This window comes from Hyperolius riggenbachi, chromosome 7, assembly GCF_040937935.1.
Source record: "Hyperolius riggenbachi isolate aHypRig1 chromosome 7, aHypRig1.pri, whole genome shotgun sequence".
NCBI classification, from domain to species: domain Eukaryota; kingdom Metazoa; phylum Chordata; class Amphibia; order Anura; family Hyperoliidae; genus Hyperolius; species Hyperolius riggenbachi.
In genome coordinates this window covers 90,120,148-90,142,126 of record NC_090652.1, presented here as the reverse complement: position 1 = coordinate 90,142,126, position 21,979 = coordinate 90,120,148, and the positions used below count along the sequence as shown (strand labels likewise).

The window sequence follows — 21,979 nt, the reverse complement described above, 5'->3', positions numbered from 1 at the left end:
CGCTGTTCATTTCTTTGCCATAATTATAATCTGCCTAATATGGTCTAGGTCAGGGGTGCCCACACTTTTTCTGCTCGTGAGCTACTTTAACCCTCTTGGCGGTATGATTCTTTCTGAATTTTAGGGTCTAAAAGCGGTGCAATTTTTTTTGCACCCTTTCAGACCCTAAAACCTGAAGGGAAAAAAAAAAATCATGCTGCCAGGGAGATCTGCAGTTCTGCAATCACTCATCTCCCTGGCTCCAGCACTGCAGTTATGCCTCAATCCTGGGTGGTGCTGCAACTCTAAGTGAAATTGCCGGCTGTCGCCATGACCTCACCAGCAGGAAGCAGAGCACCGGAGGAGAGGAAAAATGGTGGGGATCCCCCAGGAGGTATGTAAAACTGCCTGCTGCGCACTATATTCTGCACAGACCTCCCGGCGGCAACCCTGAGCAGAGGTTGGGATTACCGTTCTGAGCTGCAGTTTTCTGCCCCGACCCTAGCTTGGGATTATCGCCAAGGAGGTTAAAAACCGCCAAGTCCACGACATCTAACAACACCATGTATATTGTGCTTTTCTCCTGGCAGACTCAAAGCACCAGAGCTGCAGCCACTGGGATGCACTCTATAGGCAGTAACAGTGTTAGGGAGACTTGCATAAGGTCTCCTACTGAATAGGTGCTGGCTTACTGAATAGGTAGATTAGAGATTCAAACTCAGGTCGCCTGTGTCAGAGGCAGAGCCCTTATCCATTACACTATCCAGCCACCAATATCCAGGCAGTAACAGAATTCTTCCCCCACTCCCTCCAAGCCTAGTGAATACCTACAGAAGCCATCTTCCCTACATAGTGTAATGAATCCCCCCTCCCTATCCCAGCAGTTAGGCAGTACACAATCCTTCTCTCTTCAAACATAGCAAATAGCTTCAGAATCCTCCTGAAGCTATTTGCCCACTTGCCGGGAAGTGACGAGACTCACACCTCACAGGCAGCCTGGAGGGGAGAAGACCTGTCTCCTCATTTGTTCCTTCCCTTTAGCCGAAACTCTCCCCTCTCCTTACTGATGCTGCTATGGCAGCAAAATCTGACGGCTGCAGATTTTGACAGCTGAGGCCATGCGGCCGTGATGTACTCAGCAGGCGATTGCGATCAACCCATTGGGCACCCAGAGTCTAGGTTGTGCCACCAAAATCGCTCTGACTCACTGAGATATGACTCCACAAGACCTTTGCATGTTTATGGTATTTAACATGTTAGCAACAGATTCTTTAAATGCTACATGGAGTGAGAGGGATATGGAGGCTGCCATATCATGCTGATCTTTCATGTATCAGTAGTGTCTGAATCACACATCTGTAACCAGCATGCAGCTAATCCAGTCATATTTCATACATCTGCTCTGCATGCTTGTTCAGGGTCTATGACTAAAAGTATTAGAGGCAGAGGATCAGCACCACAGCCAGGCAATGTGCATTGTTTAAAAGGAAACAAATATGGCAGCTAGTGTACTCCTTATTTCAGGTGTCCTGTGAGGTGCCACCTCCATGGATTGTGTTTGTTATTATAAGTCCCACAGATACTCAATTAGACAGCGATCTGCAGAATTTTAAAGTCAAAGAAAAAGTGGGCTATCATGGGCTGGTTCATACAATTTGCTCTGACACCTTTCCCTTGTGGCCAGCATCCAGTCTCTGGCGATGGGAGAGCGCACATAGCCACACTGCCCATGCACAAACTGGCCAAAGATACCGGGACCCGTTACAGAAGAACGAGGAGGCGGAGGATGGCGCAGAGGGAGCGATCAGGCTGGAAGCAAGCCCCAGGTGTGTATGAATATTTTTTTTCCCAGTCATCTCTGGTACACTTTAAAAGTATTACCAGAATCCACACTTGTTGGTTTGTCTGCATTTCCAAAAACTTTTAGCAATTTGTTTCAATAAAGTTTATTGAACATTAAAGAAATGTTTTATAAAACGGATGTAGTTACTCTGTTAGGGTGCAAAACACACAGCCAATTTCATTACCTCCATGTAGCACAAGGGCCTACAGATTTTTAATACAGTACTATGAACAGATTGCATAGGTAATCAGAATGTTGGCAATTGACTTTTTCTCTAACAGACTCCTTCCATGTTCTACTTTAGGATTCTTTTTTGCTGTGTGTACCATCACTTCAATAAATACCATCTATTGCAAATAATAATAAAAAACCATATGGAGCATCAAAACGATCCAGTGCCTCCAACTGCTCTAGTTCCTTGTGAACATAAAGAGGAACTGTAGTGAAAATAAAACATAAAATTGCTTATTTTTTACAGTATTCATTTATAGATTATGGAGGGAGTGTTGGCCCATTGTCAAATCTTTCCTCTCCTGGATTTACATTCTGAAGTTTATCACTGGTGGTGACATCTGTATGGAATGTTTGTTACTGAGAGTTCTATGCACAGAGGGAAATACTGCTTGCTTGGCAGTTGGAAAAAGCTGTTATTTCCCACAATGTATTGGGGTTCACAGACGGCAAACTGTCAGGACCATGGTCATGACATCACACTGTGGGAGGGGTTTCACCACAATATTAGCCACACAGACCCCCCCCAGTGATCTATTCGAGAAAAGGTAAAGATTTCTCATGGAAAAGGGGGAATCAGCTACAGATGATGGAAGTTCAATCCTGGGTTAAAGTTCCTATTTAAATCCTAAAACCGCTTCATCTTGAGATTCTTCTGCATGGCTATGAATCATATATGGACTTTGACCTCCTGGGATGTTTCCAGCAATCAGTAGCAAGGCACACTCATACTTGACACAGAGTCATCTCTTCTTCTTGCAGCTGGAGCTGGGCTGGAAGATTTCCTGCAGGTTACCCACAATCCCTTTGGAGTAAGTGCTGCTGGACAGTGATGCAGAATCATTACTGAGCCTTCGAGCCTTGAACCACTCATTGGTGGTGCGGTTGGTGGCACAGAGATAGCAGTAAAAGCAAGTGTAGCTGCCCAGGAGGAGGATGAGAATGACCAGGAATCCCAGAGTAAAGATGATCAGTGGGAAGGTCAGGAAGAGGTGCTGTCAAAACAGAATTATTTTAGTAATAATATCTCGCATGAAAGGATGGACTGTTACGGTGTTCTATTGGCACAATAAAGAAAGTTGCTGAAAAGGATCACAACACCATGGATGGTCAATAATATGCAAATAATTGAGTTGATGCAGGATTATGCAAGTTTTGTACGCAAATGTATGCAGCTTGAATATGGACCAAACAAATTTTACCTCAGCAGGAATTGATTGGTTCATGTTCAAGCGGCATATATTTGCATACAATATTTGTACAATACATCAACTTGAAATGATTTGCATGTCGTTGGGCTCACGAGTCTAAGGACTCAAATTTGTGATTCAAATGAGGCTTAACCCATTCGCGTTCCGTCATTTTCACGTGAGAAATGTTCACCTCCCATTCATTAGCCTATAACTTTATCACTACTTATCACAATGAACTGATCTATATCTTGTTTTTTCCGCCACCAATTAGGCTTTCTTTGGGGGGTACATTTTGCTAAGAGCCACTTTACTGTAAATGCATTTTAACAGGAAGAATAAGAAAAACATGAAAAAATTCATTATTTCTCAGTTTTCAGCCATTATAGTTTTAAAATCATAATTAAAACTCACGTATTGTATTTGCCCATATGTCCCGGTTATTACACCGTTAAAATTATGTCCCTATCACAATGTATGGCGACAATATTTTATTTGGAAATAAAGGTGCATTTTTTCCATTTTGCATCTATCACTATTTACAAGTTTAAAATAAAAAAAAAATGTAGAAATATTTCATCTTTACATTGATATTTAAAAAGTTTAGACCCTTAGGTAAATATTTAAATTTTTTTTTATTGTAATGTTTTTTTTTTATAGTAAACAATTTATTTGGGTAGTTTTGGGAGGGTGGGAGGTAATCAATAGATTTATAATGTAAATGTGTGTTCATTTTTATTTTTTTTTCCTTTCAGTTGTATTACTACTTTTTGGCCACAAGATGGCGGCCATCAGTTTGTTTACATGACGTCACTCTAAGCGAAACACACGCTTAGAGTGACGCATCGGGGAGGGAACAGCCAGAAAAAGCACAGCTTCCGAGAGAAGCTGTCGCTTTTTCAGCGGGGGAGAGGAATCAGTGATCGGGCACCATAGCCCGATACATTGATTCCTTGGCTACCGAATCCGCGGCCGCGGTAGCGCACATGGTTCCTGGACGTAGTTTCTACGTCCAGGAACCAAAATAGGTTAATTGCCACAGCTGTGCGGCTGGGAGAGAGGAAGTTACTTGCCAATAAGTCAGTTGTCTTCTATGCGTTCCAAACGTTTTGCACACGTCCTATGGGACACGTTGCAAGACTCACTATGCACACTTCCTCCTTCAAGCCGGAAGGAGGAAGTGCGCGGTAGTGAGTCTTACAATGCTTCCCATAGGACGCATGCAAGACGTTTGGAACACATAGAAGAAGACTGACTTATGGGCAAGTAACCCCCCTCTCTCCCAGCCATACAGCTGAGGCAATTAAGCCTTATTTGAATCACAAATTAGAGTCCTTATGGACTTGTGAGCCCAACGCTGGCCAGCGCTGCCTGCCCCGAATGTAGAACCACAAAAATATTTACACCGCCTGCCTTGCGCTTGCACACCAGTGGCTCTCCACTCGGGCTCCTCTGGAAATAGCTGACCCGCCAAACACGAGTGGAGAGACACAGGTGCACCTGCGCGAGGCTCCCTACAAACGGATCTTGGGGTATCAGCGCTGGATCCCCTCTGACAAGTAGGAAGGATGAAGTCTCTTAAGGATCCAGAAGACTCCCCTGCACTATGATGCACCAGGCTGAGAATATATGTTTTTCTGTTTTTTTTGTCCTCTAAACCTAGGTGCGTGTTATGTTGCATAAAATATGGTATTTGTTCTTAGTCAAGTCTGCCGTCCCTTCCTCAGCCCAGGTTAGCCCCCAAACTGTCTTGACTGTGGTAGGAATATTAGCATAAAGTGGTAGACTGTACTTAGGAGTAGTGCTGCTTCGATACCCCTTTTCAAAATCCGAATACCTAGATATCCGAACTTTTGGGTATCTGAGTAAATTCGGATATCCGAACCCAATATCCTGGATATCCGGCTGGATTCGGATAGAAAAGCGGAAGTGACCTTAAAAAATTCTCTCTCTCTCATGATTTTGGCTTCTGCTCGGATATCTGAACTAACTATCCGCCCGGATTTCAGATGCGAAATCCGAGTTTGTCGGATAGTGCTATTCAGATTTTAAAAAATATCCAAATTGCTATTCAAAGTTCGGATAGTGTAAAAAGTTTGGATTATCTGGGTAGTTCGGATATCCGGAATCCGGATGAGCACCACTGCTTATGAGAGCATTGTTCAGATGGAAGTTTAGTGACAAATCTCCATATTAAGAGCATGTGGACATGACCAGTACAAACACAGTTGAGGTGCAGGTTTCCAAATATAGCATGTTCTATTCTGCTTCATTTGGAAAAACTGCTTACACAACTCCTGTACAATGTAGTGTTTTTGTACGCTGGTTTGTGTACATTAGCCCTTGAGCCCCGTACACAGGCTTGGTTTAAGCCGGCTGAGGTGGTCAATAATGACCCCTCAGCTGATAATCAGGACTGTGTACAGTAGCCCTGACCTCTGCCCCGTAAGCAATCCGCCAGGTGACGGCCAACTCCATTGTGCATGTCGTGTGACGTTGCGTACACCCCGCTCCGTCGCCCCTCTGACTTCCCGCATAGCAACAGAGCATGTCATCAGCTATACAGCTCAACCAAGAAAGTATGCTCTATTCTGGGATAAGGAAATGATTAAAAATAGTCAATAACTCACTGTTTGAGAAAAAATTGAAAATTATAATGGACTTATCCAGTATCAATAAAACCATTAAAACATTTAACATCTCCCCTGATACTCACCGTAATCAGAGCTCTCTAAGGTGACTATTCAAATGGTATATTGCAGAAAATAGTCGGTACTGTAAAACTTTGGTAAGCAGCTTGTGACATATAAGATTAAGGAACGTGATAAAAATGCAAATAGCAGTCAACAGGTCAACCTGAAATAACAAAAGTACTACATCCAAAATATCAACCAAGTGCCTAGTGCATAAATAGCAAAAACCTGAGATTACACTGAAAAAGAAGTGCAAGCTGATAAAATATTAAACCCGGCTGGAAGTAATAGTCCTAACGGATTAAAACCTAATGAGAACCAATTAAGAGCATGAGTGCAATCCTGGAGAAGAGCATATTCAATCTGACACTGGGACAAAGACTGGTAAACTGTCTCCCTGTCTCTCTCCCTATGATCAATGTTGTGCAGCGCGCCCCAACACAGTAATGCAGTAGATGACCCAGCCTTTACCCCCCCCCCCCCCTTAAGGACCAGCGCTGTTTTTTGTGATATGTGCTGGGTGGGTTCTGCAGCCCCCAGCACAGATCATGTTACATGCAGAGCGATCAGATCGCCCCCATTTTTTCCCCCCTATGGGTATGATGTGCAGGGGGGGTCTGATCGCTCCTGCCTGCCTTAGGTTTGCGGCGGGGGCACCTCAAAGCCCCCCGCCGCAGCGAAATTCCCCCCTCCCTCTCCTACCTGTCCCCCCCCCCCCCCCCCCCCCAGTGATCGGGGCTGCACAGGACGCTATCCGTCCTGTGCAGCCTGTGACAGGATGTCCTCTGTCACATGGCGCCGATCCCCGGCCGCTGATTGGCCGGGGATTGCCGATCTGCCTTACAGCAGCGCAGTTCAATGTAAACAAAGGAACATTTAGTCTGCGAGCCGCGATCAGCGGCTCGCAGGCTATAACAGGAAACGGCCTTTCCTGATTAATTAGGGAGGCACCTGGCGACGCAGATCTGCGCCGCTGGTCCTCCAGCTACCACTTTGCCGCTGCACAGTATGAGTGTGCGGTCGGCAAGTGGTTAAAAGTAAGACCTGTGCATTGACCATGTAAGTGATACATACTAGTTAACTCCAGAGGGGTAGCTATAGGGGGGAGGGGGGGGGGGGGCAAGGGGAGGGGACATATGTCCCCAGGCGCAGCACTGTGAGGGCGCTCAGCAGGGCCACTGAACCCCCACTTGCATGACAGGTGGATCACTGGCTGCCTGAAGTTCCCCTGCTTTTCTCCCTCCCTCTGCAGAGTACTGCAGTAGTGTTAGCAGCAGCAGCAGCAAAAGCAGGGCACATCCGGCTAAAAGGGGGCCCATCTCACTATCTAAATGGGGGAAGGGGGCCCATCTGGCTATACAAAGGAGGGCACATCTAGTTATCTGTACAGCAGAAGGGGGCACATTTAGCTAAACAGTATTTGTATATATGATTCCACCAATAACCGCGCTTGCATTCTGATGAGTGGCCATGCCAGTTTTGTGCAGAGGGGGCACAAAACTGCCTTTGTCCCCAGGTGCTGAACACCTTAGCTACACCTCTGGTTTCAAATATCAATAGCCCCATCTATGCATATGTGAGGCTACTAGCAAAACATGCACTGCTGGTGGGACCGGAGGGCAGGTTTAGGAAACACATGCCAAGAGAGATAGGGAGGCTGTCAGTGTCAAAATGCATCGATCATTACATTCAGAGAATGTGTAATATAATCAGCAAGCAATTGCTTACATGCAGACAAGCAATGTCAGCTTCCCTTGTCTGAAATCAGCTGTGTGTGAGAAGCAACAATGGAAATCTACTGTGGTAAGAATATCTGTTATGCAAATAGTTATAGTCAATTAAACCCACCTGAACAATGAAAACAATGCCAACCAACTCTTCCTGTCCTCCACTGTCCACATAAGCTGCACTCATCATATGTGACAACAGCACCACCTGCAGGAGGAACCCTGTAATGACTCCAGCCATGGACACAGCTGTCATTGACAGACTCAGGAGGTAGAGCAGAAAGTGTCTGATATTCTCAGCTCCAATGCAGTTATTCACCCAGACGCAGTGGTGATCAAAGCGCTGTACACAGGAGCCACATACACCTAGGAGAAAAGCAAATGGTCAGGTCAGGGGCAAATTGTTAAACAAGCCCCTCTTGTAGGCCGAAAAAGAAAGAGACGACCACTTGAGCTTCTCTTCTCATTAGTATGGTTTAGGTTAAGATTGAGCTATTGCTTTTTCTCCAATGTGATGTTTTCACACCTGATCAATAAAATGCCTTTCAAGCCACCAGCAAGCAAGAAAATACTCAGAATAATTTTAACAGTACTTTTAGTTCAGTTCTTTTTAGTACCTCTTTCAATTGTAGGGTGTTAAAAGTTATTTTAAACCGATGAAAAATTATCTCCCGGGAGAAAACGTAAGAGAAGTTGAATAAGGACCATTATCTCATATCTAACGTGTGCCTCATTCTCTTTCATTTACAATAATCCAGAATACTAAATGTCAGGTCCCTAGTTTGTTTGCACACATCTGGTTCCAGCAATCATCTTTTTCAGAAAGTGACCAAAGCGTGGAATCGCCCAGAATAGACCCTGAACTAACATATGCAGATCAGGAGTTTTACAATATTGTCAGATCTGACAAGATTAGCGGCATGCTTGTTTCTAGTGTGATTAAGACAGTACTGCAGCCAAACATATGGACTGCCAGGCAACTGGCATTGTTTAAAAGGAAATACATATGGCAGCCTCCATATCACCCTCACCTCAGGTTCACTTTAAAACAGACCTAAACTCAGAACTTCCTCTCTGCTCTAAAAGATAAACAGCATGATAACTTTTAAAGAAAAAACATTTCTTTGTTACAGCTGATACAATTCCTACAATAATTTTGCAGTGTGTCTACGTCCTGCTTTCATGGAAGCAGACATATTAACATCCTGTGTTTACAAATTAGCTGCTCTGGCTTGGCAGTAAGTGGACACAGGTGAGAGATCAAATTACAGCTTGTGATTAGTTACAGATGAGGGGGGGATTAGACAGGCTAAACTCTCAAAATATGTACAGGGTGCATTTATGTTTATTTTATTTTAGGTTTTCCTTCTATCCTGTGCAATAGTTCAGGTCAAGTTTAAGCTTGGGTCTTACCTCCAATTTTGATTGGCCAATCACTGACCAATTTGACCACCTCCATGCAGTATGAGAGTTTACCTACACAATCTACTCATAGCATACATCTATTGGCCTTCAAACTACATGCAGGTGTAAAATTGGCCAGTCATTGGATGTGTGTACCAGGCATTAGGATCTACCTCAACAGGTGCAGTGCTACCATAGTCCATCAGAAGGCCTGGAAAGTGTTTCACATTGCACAGTTGATGGACTCCATAAAGTCCATCGTGATAGTGGCAGGACAGGTACTACGGATGGTGAAAAACATTTAACATATTTTGTCCAAAACCTGGGATGTTTTTCTCAACAGTAAGCGCAATGCTTGGATTTTGAAGTATGTTTTAGTGAAGTGCTCTTATCCTAAAAACAGAAAAGGATATCAGGATCAAGCTTGATCCTGCAAGTGACGCTGTATGGAACATGCCGTATACAGTCACGTCACTATGAAGATGGGAGGAGAGAAGTTTGATGCCATTGTTTGGTTTAACTGGCAGCTGTCACATGGGAAACAAAGCTGTACCACTCTGTTCAAGAATAAATTCAGCAGTGCAAGTACCCCTCCTCAGGCTACACTGGGGTGGCACATGGGTTACTGTCACTGCATTGGTGACTATAGTTAGGAAGGATAGGTAGAGGCCGCAGGTTTCCTCCTTGTTTCCTGTTGACCAGAATGTTGTGCTTGTACTTTGCAAATGAAGATTTCTTACTGCAGTGCTTCGATCGTGCCGGTTTCATCAGCTGACACGTTTCACACTCCCGGCCCTGATGGAACAGGATGTTGTCATACTGGTACAGCTCAGTGCATAGTGCTTCATTCATTTCTGTCACCCTTCCTAAAATACAAAGAAAAATATATTAAGCCTTCCAAGAAATCAAAACGTTTACCATTTCCTCCTGCCATTTTTTTTTTTAATAAAGATTTACATCAGATTACGTTTTTATTCATTAACTCTTTTTATTCATTAACTCTTTATTCATTAACTCTAAAATCAGCACGGTGGCGTAGTGGGCAGCACGGTGGCATAGTGGTTAGTGCTCTCGCCTTGCAGCGCTGGATCCCTGGTTCGCATCCCAGCCAGGTTACTATCTGCAAGGAGTATGTATGTTCTCCCCATGTCTGCGTGGGTTTCCTCCGGGTACTACGGTTTCCTCCCACATCCCAAAAACATACAGATAAGTTAATTGGCTCCCCCTAAATTGGCCCTAAACTACAATACATACTCTATATGATACATACATAGACACATGACAATAGTAGGGTTTAGATTGCGAGCTCCTTTGAGGGACAGTTAGTGACAAGACAATATATATACTGTACAGCGCTGCGTAAGATGTCAGCGCTATATAAATACTAAAAATAACAACAACAACTAACTGTAAAAAAAAGTGTCATACAGTATAGTGTCAAATAGTGTATACCTAGTAGGGATGATCAATGAGATGCAAATATTTCCAAGTTCATGCAGAATTATGTACATTTTTATGCAAATACAGGCAGCTTGACCAATCAAGTCCCAACCAGGTTTAAACTGACTGGTCCATTTTCAAGCTGCATATATTTGCATACAGATTTACAAAGTGCATGAACTCGGAAATATTGCATCTCAATGATCATCCCTAATGCCTCGCTTATGGGTGCTTTGTGGTGATACCATGTGATGTTGTTGGGGAAGGAGACTGTCACAGACAGATTAGCATGTGCTTCCTTCTTCCCTGCCACACTGCACAGGAGTTAAGGTGACAGCATTGTTTTGCATTGCAGTGAACCTTGCTTCCTGTTACTAGTGTGATAATAATAAGAAAAACATAGAGAAATGCACCCTGTATGTATTTAGAGAGTTTAGCCTGTCTAATTATCTATGACTAATTACTGTAATTTGATCTCTTCAGCTGTGTCAGCTAAGGAATCTCCTCTGCCAAGGCTGAGCTGCTATTGTGTAAACACAGGATGTTAACCCTATGTCTGTTTCCATGAAAGCAGGAAGTAGACACTGCAGATGTATTGCAGGATTTGTATCAGCTGTAACAAATAAATGGTTTTCTTTAAAGGCTTTTATGCTGTTGCATATATTTTGTTTTAGAGCAGAGTGGATGTTCTGAGTTCAGGTCCACTTTAATGTATTTACAATACTCATTCTACAATATGCAAGAATTGCAAAGCTGAAACTCTACCTAATTGGGCACAGAGGGTGGAAAATGACTAGACAGAAGAACCAAACAGATTTCTCCATACTATATAGTCTTGTCTTCTAGCAACACTGTACTTGTGTGGAACAATCACACTGCACATTATAGCCACAGTGCAGCTTTCGGTTGCAGAGTAAGGCACAAATGCATTTTGGAGTTTTGCTAAGAGAATTCTAGAGATTTCAGTAGCAGCTAATTTTTGGCTAATATCATGGACCGTATCCGTTCAATAATCACACCCTACACACTTTAGAATGATAAATAGCTGACACAGGCTTAAATAGGAGCATGATTAATAGCCGTTCAGAACTAAATGGGAAAGGGATATAATTGCACATTCACTAAATGCGTCTCTGCACTGACAATCCCTCTGTAAGAGGAGTCTAAAGATGTTAAAGGTGATTTTCAACCATATCCAAGCACTGCGTAATGGATTCATATGCCTACCTGGATCTGTTGTGCAGCATTTGTAATAAAAGTAAAGATTCACTGCCATGAGAACATAGGGCAGGAGGACAAGTGTCCAGTGCATCTCCATCTCCAAGCTGTAGCCTAGGACCTCCCAGGTGTATTCCGCAAATACCAGTGCATTCAAAATCAGGTGAAGGTACACAAACAGTGCGCTCCTATAGGAAAAAAGCATGGTCAGTTTCATCAATTGACCCACACATGGAAATCAACCTAGAAAGTGTGCCTGGAAGTATAATGTCCGTGATGTCCACACAAACCAAGTGGTTTTTCCTTTGCATTCTCCAACCTAAACATGCCCAGTAACGGTACAATCACCCAAACAAATTACAGTCCGATTGATTGGAAAAAAATCCTTCAGGCTCACCAATGAAGGGGTATATGATAGCAAATGGATCAGATGGAAAGAGTTGTTCCAAAATTTGGATGGAGAATATGAATGATTGATAGAATGATTGTTCATTGTCAACCGGAAACATTAATAATTACCAATCCGATCCATCGTTTCGTGGATCGTTAGTGAGATTACACCTTATATCCAGGGCTGTGGAGTGAGTACAAAAATCATCCGACTCCAGGTACCTAAAATTGCTCTGAATCAGACTTCTAGACTCCGACTCCTTAGTCTAATACTTACCAGGGCTGTGGAGTTGGTACAAAAATCATCTGTCTCCTCAGTTTACGAAACCTCTGACTCCAGGTACCCAAAATTTCTCTAACTCCTTGACTGCGACCCAACAGCCCTGCTTATAGCAACCCGATTACCGTTGTCTAGCAGTTTTATGCATCCAGTCAACTAGATTCAACAAATTCCGACAAATCTATGCTATGCTGATACAGTACACAGATTAGATGGGCGCACATAGGCCACACGAGTCCTAGGAGAGTGGTGCAGCTGATGTGAAACAAGAGTGGCATGGATGTGGTATTGGAGGTTGATGCAGTGGGGTAAATGCAGTGACCCAAAGCCAGCCCAGCGCCCCATGCACAGGGTAGAGCCAGTTAAAACCCTGTGTGATTTTATTGTCTTATTGTAAGTGTGCACTCTTATTCATATTAAATTGGATATACGGTTTTATGGTATGGTGGTCTGAAAGTTTTTTTATCTGAGGTGTATTGATACATGAGAACTGTGCAAGAGGAAGAGGTTTAAAGGATAACTGAAGAGAGAGGTATATGGAGGCTGCCATGTTTATTTCCTTTTAGGCTACTTGCACACCAAGACGTTGCGTTAGGTGCCACGTTAAGGTCGCATAACGTGCACCTAACACAACGTATGGTGCTGCAAGAGAGGACGGTAGAGTGAGCCACGTTAGGCGGCTCTATCCCTATAAGGTCTCCCAGAGTGGCGCTGATTGGCCGGCGAGACCACGTGATGCGGAGCGAGACACTCCGCATCACGTGGTCCCGCCGGCCAATCAGCGGCCGCCAGTGCAGTGAATATTAAGTAGCCATGTGCGCGGCTACTGTAGCAGCATCTCCCCGCCTCCTCTCTGCCCCCCACTGAGCATGTGCAAACAGTCTAACGCGGCTATAGCCGCTCTAACGCCGTAGCATGCTGCACTTTCCGGACAACGTGCAGCGTTACATGTAACGCAACGTGGGCTGTGTGAACAGCCCACTTGTGTTACATTGCTGTGCGTTGGGGGGGGGGGGGCCTTACAGGCGCACTAACGTGCGCCTGTAACGTCCCTGTGTATAAGCAGCCTTAAGCAATACCAGTTGCCTGGCAGCCCTGTTGACCCTCTGCCTCTAATACTTTTAGCCACAGACTCTGAACAAGCATGCAGCAGATCAGATGTTTCTGACATTATCGTCAGATCTGATAGATTAGTTGCATGCTTGTTTCTGGTGTAATTCAGACACTTCTGCAGCCAAACAGACCAGCAGGGCTGCTAGGCAACTGGTATTGTTTAAAAGGAAATAAACATGGCAGCCTCCACAGTTTTCTCACACCAGTTGCCCTTTAAGGCCTTGTTCACATTGCGTTTCGGCTCGCATGTCCATGTTTTTGAGGCGTCTTTTTTTTTTCCAATTCCCAGCACTTGGGTGGGCGATTCGTTTTTGTGCTTAGTGGTTTTCTAAGCGTTTTTTCCGAGCGGTTTTGTAATTCACTCCCTGACACAAGTCAGGAAGTGAACTATTTGACTCGGAAAATAATAAATACAATTTATTTATTCTTAAAAACATGAATGCAATCGCTACACAAAGCGATTTTGTGAGCATTTTGCGTTGCTCCTACACCTTCCATTGAGGCGGAATCGCCTTAAAAATGGTGCACGAACCGCTTTACTGAACGGACAGCGCACGACCCGCACTGATATGAACTTTCTCATAGAGATTCATTGCACAAGCGCTTGGTGGGAGATTTTAAAAATCGCCCACATGTACAGTCCCCCCCCCCCCCCCCCCGAAAACGCCTGCAATGTGAAACTATGCTAGCTATGCCGCCGCACCCGAACCCCCCCCTCCCTCGTAACTCACTGCGCACGACACTGTCACACCCCCCATCCCCCGGTTGGGGACCCCTGTACTACAGGACATTCACAGATAGAGGTTTTACTACACTTTATATACAGGAGCACCGAGAGCCAGCTATATGGGCAGCACGGTGGTGTAGTGGTTAGCACTCTCGCCTTGCGGCGCCGGGTCCCCAAGTCTGATTCCCAGCCATGGTACTATCTGCATGGAGTATGTATGTTCTCCCCGTGTGTGCGTAGGTTTCCTCTGGGCACTCCAGTTTCATCCCACATCCCAAAAACATACAGTTAAGTTAATTGGCTTCCCCCTAAAATTGGCCCTAGACTATAATACCTACATAGACATAAGACTATGATAGGGATTAGAAGGTTACCACTATATAAATACTAAAATAATAATAATTATTATTTATTATTATGTCTCAACGTACCTTGTATGAAAGCTGCTGGTGAGGCCTCTGTACAACCATGGTGGCAGCACATAGGAAAGTGCCTGTAGCACAAATAGGAGTTAAAGCGGATCAGAGATAAACTTTTACTCATTGCATAATTGTGTTCCTTTCATATAAATGTAGTAGATAAGAATTTCACTGCACCGATCTCAGGATAAAGTCCAATTTTTATTGAGGGAATTGTGGACAAACAGCAATACAGCTCACGAAAATGGCTTTACCTGGGGAATGCGGCATCTGTAGCCCATTTCCTGCACACGCCTGTACACGGTGGCTCTGGATGTTTCTACTCCAGACTCAGTCCACTGCTTCCGCAGGTCCCCCAAGGTCTGGAATCAGTCCTTCTCCACAATCTTCCTCAGGGTCCCGTCACCTCTTCTCGTTGTGTAGCGTTTTCTGCCACACTTTTTCCTTCCTACAGACTTTCCACTGAGGTGCCTTGATACAGCACTGTGGGAACAGCCTATTCGTTCAGAAATTTCTTTCTGTGTCTGTGTACCCTCTTGCTTGAGGGTGTCAATGACGGCCTTCTGGACAGCAGTCAGGTCGGCAGTCTTACCCATGATTGCGGTTTTGAGTAATGAACCAGGCTGGGAGTTTTAAAAGCCTCAGGAATCTTTTGCAGGTGTTTAGAGTTAATTAGTTGATTCAGATGATTAGGTTAATAGCTCGTTTAGAGAACCTTTTCATGATATGCTAATTTTTTGAGATAGGAATTTGGGGTTTTCATGAGCTGTATGCCAAAATCATCAATATTAAAACAATAAAAGGCTTTGAACTACTTCAGTTGTGTGTAATGAATCTAAAATATATGAAAGTCTAATGTTTATCAGTACATTACAGAAAATAATGAACTTTATCACAATATGCTAATTTTTTGAGAAGGACCTGTATATACTGGGATACAGTATTCAACATGAGATAAACATTGGTATACACAGTACTAGTCATGCTTGTCTTAAAGTGAATCAAGCACCATTTTAGCACCCAGGGCATCTCAATAGCATATTAAATATGCATGCTAACAATATGGCTCATTAATAAAACAAAAACTTTAATCAGCGGGTGGATAGAATACTGTGCTTCAAAGGGTTTACAGAAGTCACAAATGCTATCTTCACACCTTCCCCTGGATAAATAATGCAAACACAGCAGTGGATCAGCAAGTTTTACTTCAGGCCTATCTCTTCTAAAAAGTCTGTACAAGACAAAACATTTTTATCTAGCTGTGCAAATGATGCAGATAGCAATAAACTGTTCTCTGGCACCAATGCAAATGGTTTCTTTTTGTTAGGTGTTGCTTTACAATATTGCTGTTGTTCACATTTCACATACAGAATTGAACCCCTTGCAAATAGAATGATAATACGAAACATCATACAGTTCTACATAGTTATACTACTACACATACAATTAACTCTACAATTTATTTTCAGTTTGAGTTAGCAGTAAAATGTCTGTCTGATCCCATCCATAGGTTGTGAAGAATTAACCCATCTCACCTCCTCAGTTCTATAAATGACACTATCCAGCCTGTTCCTGGCTCTACCAGACAAGCAGCAGAAGGCAGCAACTCCAAGAATGAGAGCAACTGTGTAGATGAGGAAAAGCCACAGGAAGTCCATTCTGATGCTACAATAAAGCAAAGGGATATTTATTTAGGTAAATAACGCACCAGAACTAGGATACTCTACAGAACTGCTGGAGGCTATGTGTAACAAGTGTAGGTTGTATATATGGAAGAAGAAGAGGTTTGGCCCAAGTGGGCACAGTCAGCCCAACCAAAACTCCCCCCAAAAAAGAAAAACAATAGCAATAGTACGTGGAGTATTAAAGCCCAACAGCAAACACAAGTCTAAAGCTGGCCATACACTGGCCCGATTTGCCGCCGCTTCGACAGCAGATTCGATCACTGGGATCGAATCTGCAGCCAATCGTTTGCGCTACACGGCGAATTTCGATCCATTTCGTCCGATCCCGTCGATCGCTCCGTGCAGAAAATTAGCGTCGATCACCCGCGGGTAGGGAGCGGGTCGCTAGCGGCGTTCGAGTACCCGACGACCGACGCAATAGAGCGGCAATACATTACCTGCTCCGCCGGCGCGACTGCCCCCGGTCACCGCTGCTCCGTCTCCGCGCTGGTCTCCGGCATGCTTCAGTTCCTCCTGCCCGGCAGGAAGTTTAAACAGTAGAGGGCGCTCTACTGTTTAAACTTCCTGCCGGGCAGGAAGAAGTAAAGCATGCCGGACCTGGAGACCAGTGCGGAGACGGAGCAGCGGTGACCGGGGGCAGTCACGCCGGCAGGTAATGTATGCGGCGGGGGAAGGGAGCGGCGGCAGCAGCACCACCACCACCACCACAACAGATTGTGAACGGTTTTAGGCTGAAATCGGTTCACAATCTGTTTGCAGTAAAGGTAGCCATACGATCCCTCTCTGATCAGATTCGATCAGAGAGGGATCTATCTGTTGGTCGAATCTGATGGCAAATCGACCAGTGTATGGCTACCTTTAGGTACAGTACTGTATGGTAAAGTTAAGGTAGCCATACACTGGTCGATTAGCCATCAGATTCGACCAACAGATAGATCCCTCTCTGATCGAATATGATCAGAGAGGGATCGTATGGCTACCTTTACTGCAAACAGATTGTGAACCGATTTCAGCCTGAAACCGTTCACAATCTGTTGTGGTGGTGGTGCTGCTGCCGCCGCCGCTCCCCTCCACCGCCTTCATACATTACCTGCTCCGCCGGCGTGACTGCCCCCGGTCACCGCTGCTCCGTCTCCGCTCTGGTCTCCAGGTCCGGCATGCTTTACTTCTTCCTGCCCGGCAGGAAGTTTAAACAGTAGAGCGCCCTCTACTGTTTAAACGTCCTGCCGGGCAGGAGGAACTGAAGCATGCCGGAGACCAGCGCGGACACGGAGCAGCGGTGACCGGGGGTAGTCGCGCCGGCGGAGCAGGTAATGTATTGCCGCTCTATTGCGTCGGTCACTCGAACGCCGCTAGCGACGCGCTCCCTACCCGCGGGCGATCGACGGTAATTTTCCGCACGGAGCGATCGACTGGATCGGACGAAATGGATCGAAATTCGGCGTGTAGCGCGAACGATTGGCAGCAGATTCGATCCCAGTGATCGAATCTGCTGTCGAAACGGCGGCAAATCAGGCCAGTGTATGGCCAGCTTTAGTGATAGGCAGAATGCATTTGTGTGTCAAAATATCAAAGAAGCTTGTGCAGATACAAATTCTGTTTTAAGAGTTTGGCACAAAATATTCAAAATTACTCTGTGATGGAATTTCCAAGGTGAAATTTGATTGGTCTATTTTTAAGCTGCATACACTTGCATACAAAATGTGCTCAATCTTGCATCAACTTGGAATTATTTGCATCCTATCGGCCTTCCCTAGTGACAGCAATAGGAAAACATCATACAAAGTTACAATTTTAATAGGAAGCACTTCAACAGGTTCATATCTATATCTAGTTAAACTATTAAAGTACTGAGTTCAAGTTCCACAGCGGAATTCAATTTTTTTTCTTTACTGCTGAATTGCTTCTTACAGCCCTAAGAAATCTTTTTATTAGCAAAACAGAGGAAATTTGGAACATCAAAGAAACCCCCTGAGGCTGCCAATTACACCTTTAACTTGCCTAATTGTAATTCTTTCTCCACTCCTGCTTGTAAAATTTCAAAGATATTGAGCACGGAAAATTGAACAGCTCATTGCTGTATTTTTCCCATTACATGAAAAAAAAAAAAGCCTCAGACTTGTAGATAAACGTTAGAAGTCACTGGTTTTCTGTAACGATGCAGAGCTGAAATGACTTTTTCTGAAAAAGTACCCTCCTTTCAAATGCCACGCCATCAGACTGAGCGGGCAAAAGTCAATAATATGTCACAGCCTTACATTATACACAGAGCCTAGATTTCACATGATAGACTGTGTAGAATGAACTGTATCAATAATTCTAAAGGCCCATACACACAGATAAAAACTGCTGCGTTTTCCACAACAGAATAAACGCAAAATTGGACGGTAGATGCATCCTATGTTATAGGATGCATTTACACTGTCAAGTTGAACACGAAAGAAGCACACATGAATGGCACTGCAAATGCAAAGTCTGGACTGGCAACATTTTTATGTGACCGAATCGCGAGCATGCCGCAAATGCCAAACTTGAATGCTATGGAAGACTATGGAAATGGATGGTGTTTGTTCCCATTAGGCTGATTGCTCACCTGTCCCATTCATTTTCTGTTCCACCACCGCCACCCTTCGGTCCACTGCAGGGGATCAGAGACCAGAAGGAGCATGGGGCACCTCATTGATTTGCAGAAAAACAATGCGAATCCTGCAACAAATTCTCATTGGTTCAGGTGGACATTGAGAATCATCCCTGTTGCTAGGTAGGAGTCGCATTGTTTTTTGGTTGTTTTTTTTTTTTTTTACAAAACAATAGGAATCCTTATGCTTCCTGTTCTCCACAAATCTACCATGCAATAATAAATCACAGTGAATACCGTAGGTGTTATGCTAGGTACACACCATGGGCCTGAGTCACAAAGCGGTGATAACTCAGTTATCACGCCTAAAAGACTTTAGGAGTGATAAGCTTTGCACCGCTGAGTTAGCACCGATTTGTGCTCTTTATTGCGCGCAAAGTCCTGCGCGTAAAACTTTGCGCGCGGGACTTTGCGCGCAATAAAGAGCACAAATCGGTGCTAACTCAGCGCCCATAGGGTTTGATGGGCACATCGCGCGAACTGCGCCGGGCGATTGCGCGCGAGTTTCATTTTATCACGCCTAAACTGAGTTTAGGCGTGATAAGGCGCTTTTCACAGGTGTGCAAACACTTTGCACCGCTTTGTGAATCAGGCCCCATATGTTTTTTCGGCAGATAGATGGTTTGATAGATATATTCCCACATATCCGATTTCTGATCGATTTTTCATAGAAGTGAATGGAAATTGATAAGAAAAGATAAGAGAATCGAGTGGAAAATCTAGCGGACAGAAAATTGACCCAAAAAAAAAACGCATCATGTGTACCTACCATAAACCAAGTAAAGCACTGTACGCTCATGAGAAATAAGACCTTCATACGTCCACATTCCAACAATCTCTTATCCTTGTTATTTTACATGAATCGAAGAATGAAAATGAAGTGGCCAACGTTGGCATTGTTTTATCTCTAATTTGTATAATGCTGTGTATGGGCAACTACTGTACTGAAACATCCTAATATTCTGGAGGTAGTGAAATATTCAGATAATCAGATAAAACCACCAGCTGAAACAACACCATCAGACAAATCAGTAATCTATTCACACACAAAAAATTCATGATAAAGATAAACAAGTTAGTTATGGTTGGTGTTGACCAACAGATAGATTCCACTCTGATCGAAATCTGATCAAAGAGGGATCTATTACTGCCACACAATACAAACAGATTTTAATAGATTTCACTGGTGGGGATGGAGACAGGACACAGGAGGGAGCGACACACGAGGAAGTGCGCTCCGCTGCCAACACTCTTAAGGGACCCCGGGGTGCACGGTTTTAAATGGGGGGAGACAGTGAACTCACCAGCATGTACCCCCCCCCCCCTTTCAAGCAAAATATTCCTGCCTGTAGCAATCAATAGTTTAGATCAATTTCCGCCAGAAATTGAAAATACAATTGGTCAGCAAAGTTGGGGCATTGATCTCCAACAGGTTTGAACAGTGACTGAATCTGCCAGGGAAGTTCAATAAGTTGATGGGCACCTTTTAATTAAGTGCATGTGTTAGGTATGTTTTGTCTAATGATGCCATCACATTCACCACACATGCATGGGTGACTGGTAATGACATCTAATGATACAAATTTTCTATACCGACAAATTTCTGTGACGAATGTCGGATGAGGAGTACAGCTGCTATTTAGCAGACGCTACATATAACACAGCTGTGGATTTTGAGATACATGAATCCATATATTGTGCATGAAAATGAATGAGAACCTTTGCCCTCAGAATTGGAATGGTTGAAGTAAACTTACAAACAAATGGGCATTAGACTACTTTAGGGGATCCATCAGGAATTCTCATAGGGAAATTCAGCTAACGTGATAGGGTGGCCTTCACCCTCTCCAACTGCCAGGTTTATAATCGATTTAAAAAACCAAGCCCACAATATTTGGCCAATCACAATGCTTTGTGCAGTAAGAGGGTGCTGTTATTAGAGAACTGTTCCCTATAAGGATTCCTGCTGGGTCCCCTAAAGTAGACTAGCGCCAACAAAAGTGCCCTTAGGACAAAAAGAAAAAGTAAATTGTGAAGCACTTTCAAAAATGTTCTGTAAGAAGGGGTACCCCGGGCAGCAACCTACTGTCCTCACCCACCCACAAAGTAGATGCTCCGGCAAAAACTACCCCTGCCACCATCAATACAATGTAAACTGATGTGACATACGCAGGCATTATCTGTGTAAGGAAGTTGGAATACCCACCCCTGCCTACATCTTGTCACTTAATGTAGTATGTATACAAACACAAGGTGGGGGGTTGTTCCTCTTAGGGGTTGTACCCTTAGCCTGAAGATTTCCAGGTATGCTTTGCAATTCACTTTTACAAAAGATTTCCACTTACTGTCAAGAGAAACCCAAACTAAATGACCAGAAGTTAGGGCAGTCTCCTTTAAAAAAGTGACAATAAGACATAAAAATTATACACTACCATCACCATTGCTGGAAAAATGCTATGTACTTTTTGGAAAGAGTTCCCCTCATTCAGAAAATTCTATCACCTGGACTAAAAGTTGTAAAGTACCACAGCAAGTAATACAATGCCTCCCACCACCCCCACATAAACATTTCCCTTCATTTAACAACTTCTCACTAACTGCATTATTGAGCTCTGGTAATTATTATTCACATATCTCAACAAAACACACTACAGTATATGTCAGTACAGTACCTGTTCCTTTAGGTACAAAACTAAAGGCCAATCCGAAAATCTCACATAATTCACATAAAACACAGAGGCTCGCACACTTACAAGAGTTTGTTAACTCGTTTGTTTGTATTTGTATATTATATTATTATTATATGCAATGCATGGAGTAAAAACGAAAATCAAAGAAATGAATGCTGGGCGCCGCCATCTTGATACACCCGGAAGTGCGCAGACTCTGGGAGACATCGTGCTGGGTGTCGTCACGTGATCCGCTTTACAGCAGAGCGCCGATCATCTTCCTAGGCGAGCGCCGAGCGAGAGGATTGATGGCGCTCTCTGTGCGGGGAAGAT

At 44.0% G+C, this 21,979-nt stretch overlaps 1 protein-coding gene across 3 annotated transcripts; it reads right to left on the bottom strand.

Annotated features, from left to right (window-relative positions):
• Positions 1-1,909: 1,909 nt before the first annotated feature.
• Positions 1,910-21,941, bottom strand: ZDHHC4 (zinc finger DHHC-type palmitoyltransferase 4). 3 transcript variants are annotated; one of them, XM_068244301.1, is made up of 7 exons: positions 21,650-21,941; positions 16,190-16,319; positions 14,667-14,728; positions 11,735-11,913; positions 9,808-9,933; positions 7,785-8,029; positions 1,910-3,048 (listed from the first exon to the last, which is right to left on the bottom strand). In XM_068244301.1, the coding sequence occupies exons 2-7, from the start codon at positions 16,310-16,312 to the stop codon at positions 2,797-2,799; spliced, it is 987 nt and encodes a 328-aa protein (XP_068100402.1). In that variant the 5' UTR covers positions 16,313-16,319; positions 21,650-21,941; the 3' UTR covers positions 1,910-2,796. The 3 variants fall into 3 exon arrangements, with proteins under 3 accessions (XP_068100402.1, XP_068100403.1, XP_068100404.1); XM_068244302.1 differs by having other exon boundaries at positions 21,731-21,941; XM_068244303.1 differs by lacking the exon at positions 21,650-21,941 and adding an exon at positions 19,747-19,811.
• Between the last annotated feature and the right edge of the window lie 38 nt (positions 21,942-21,979).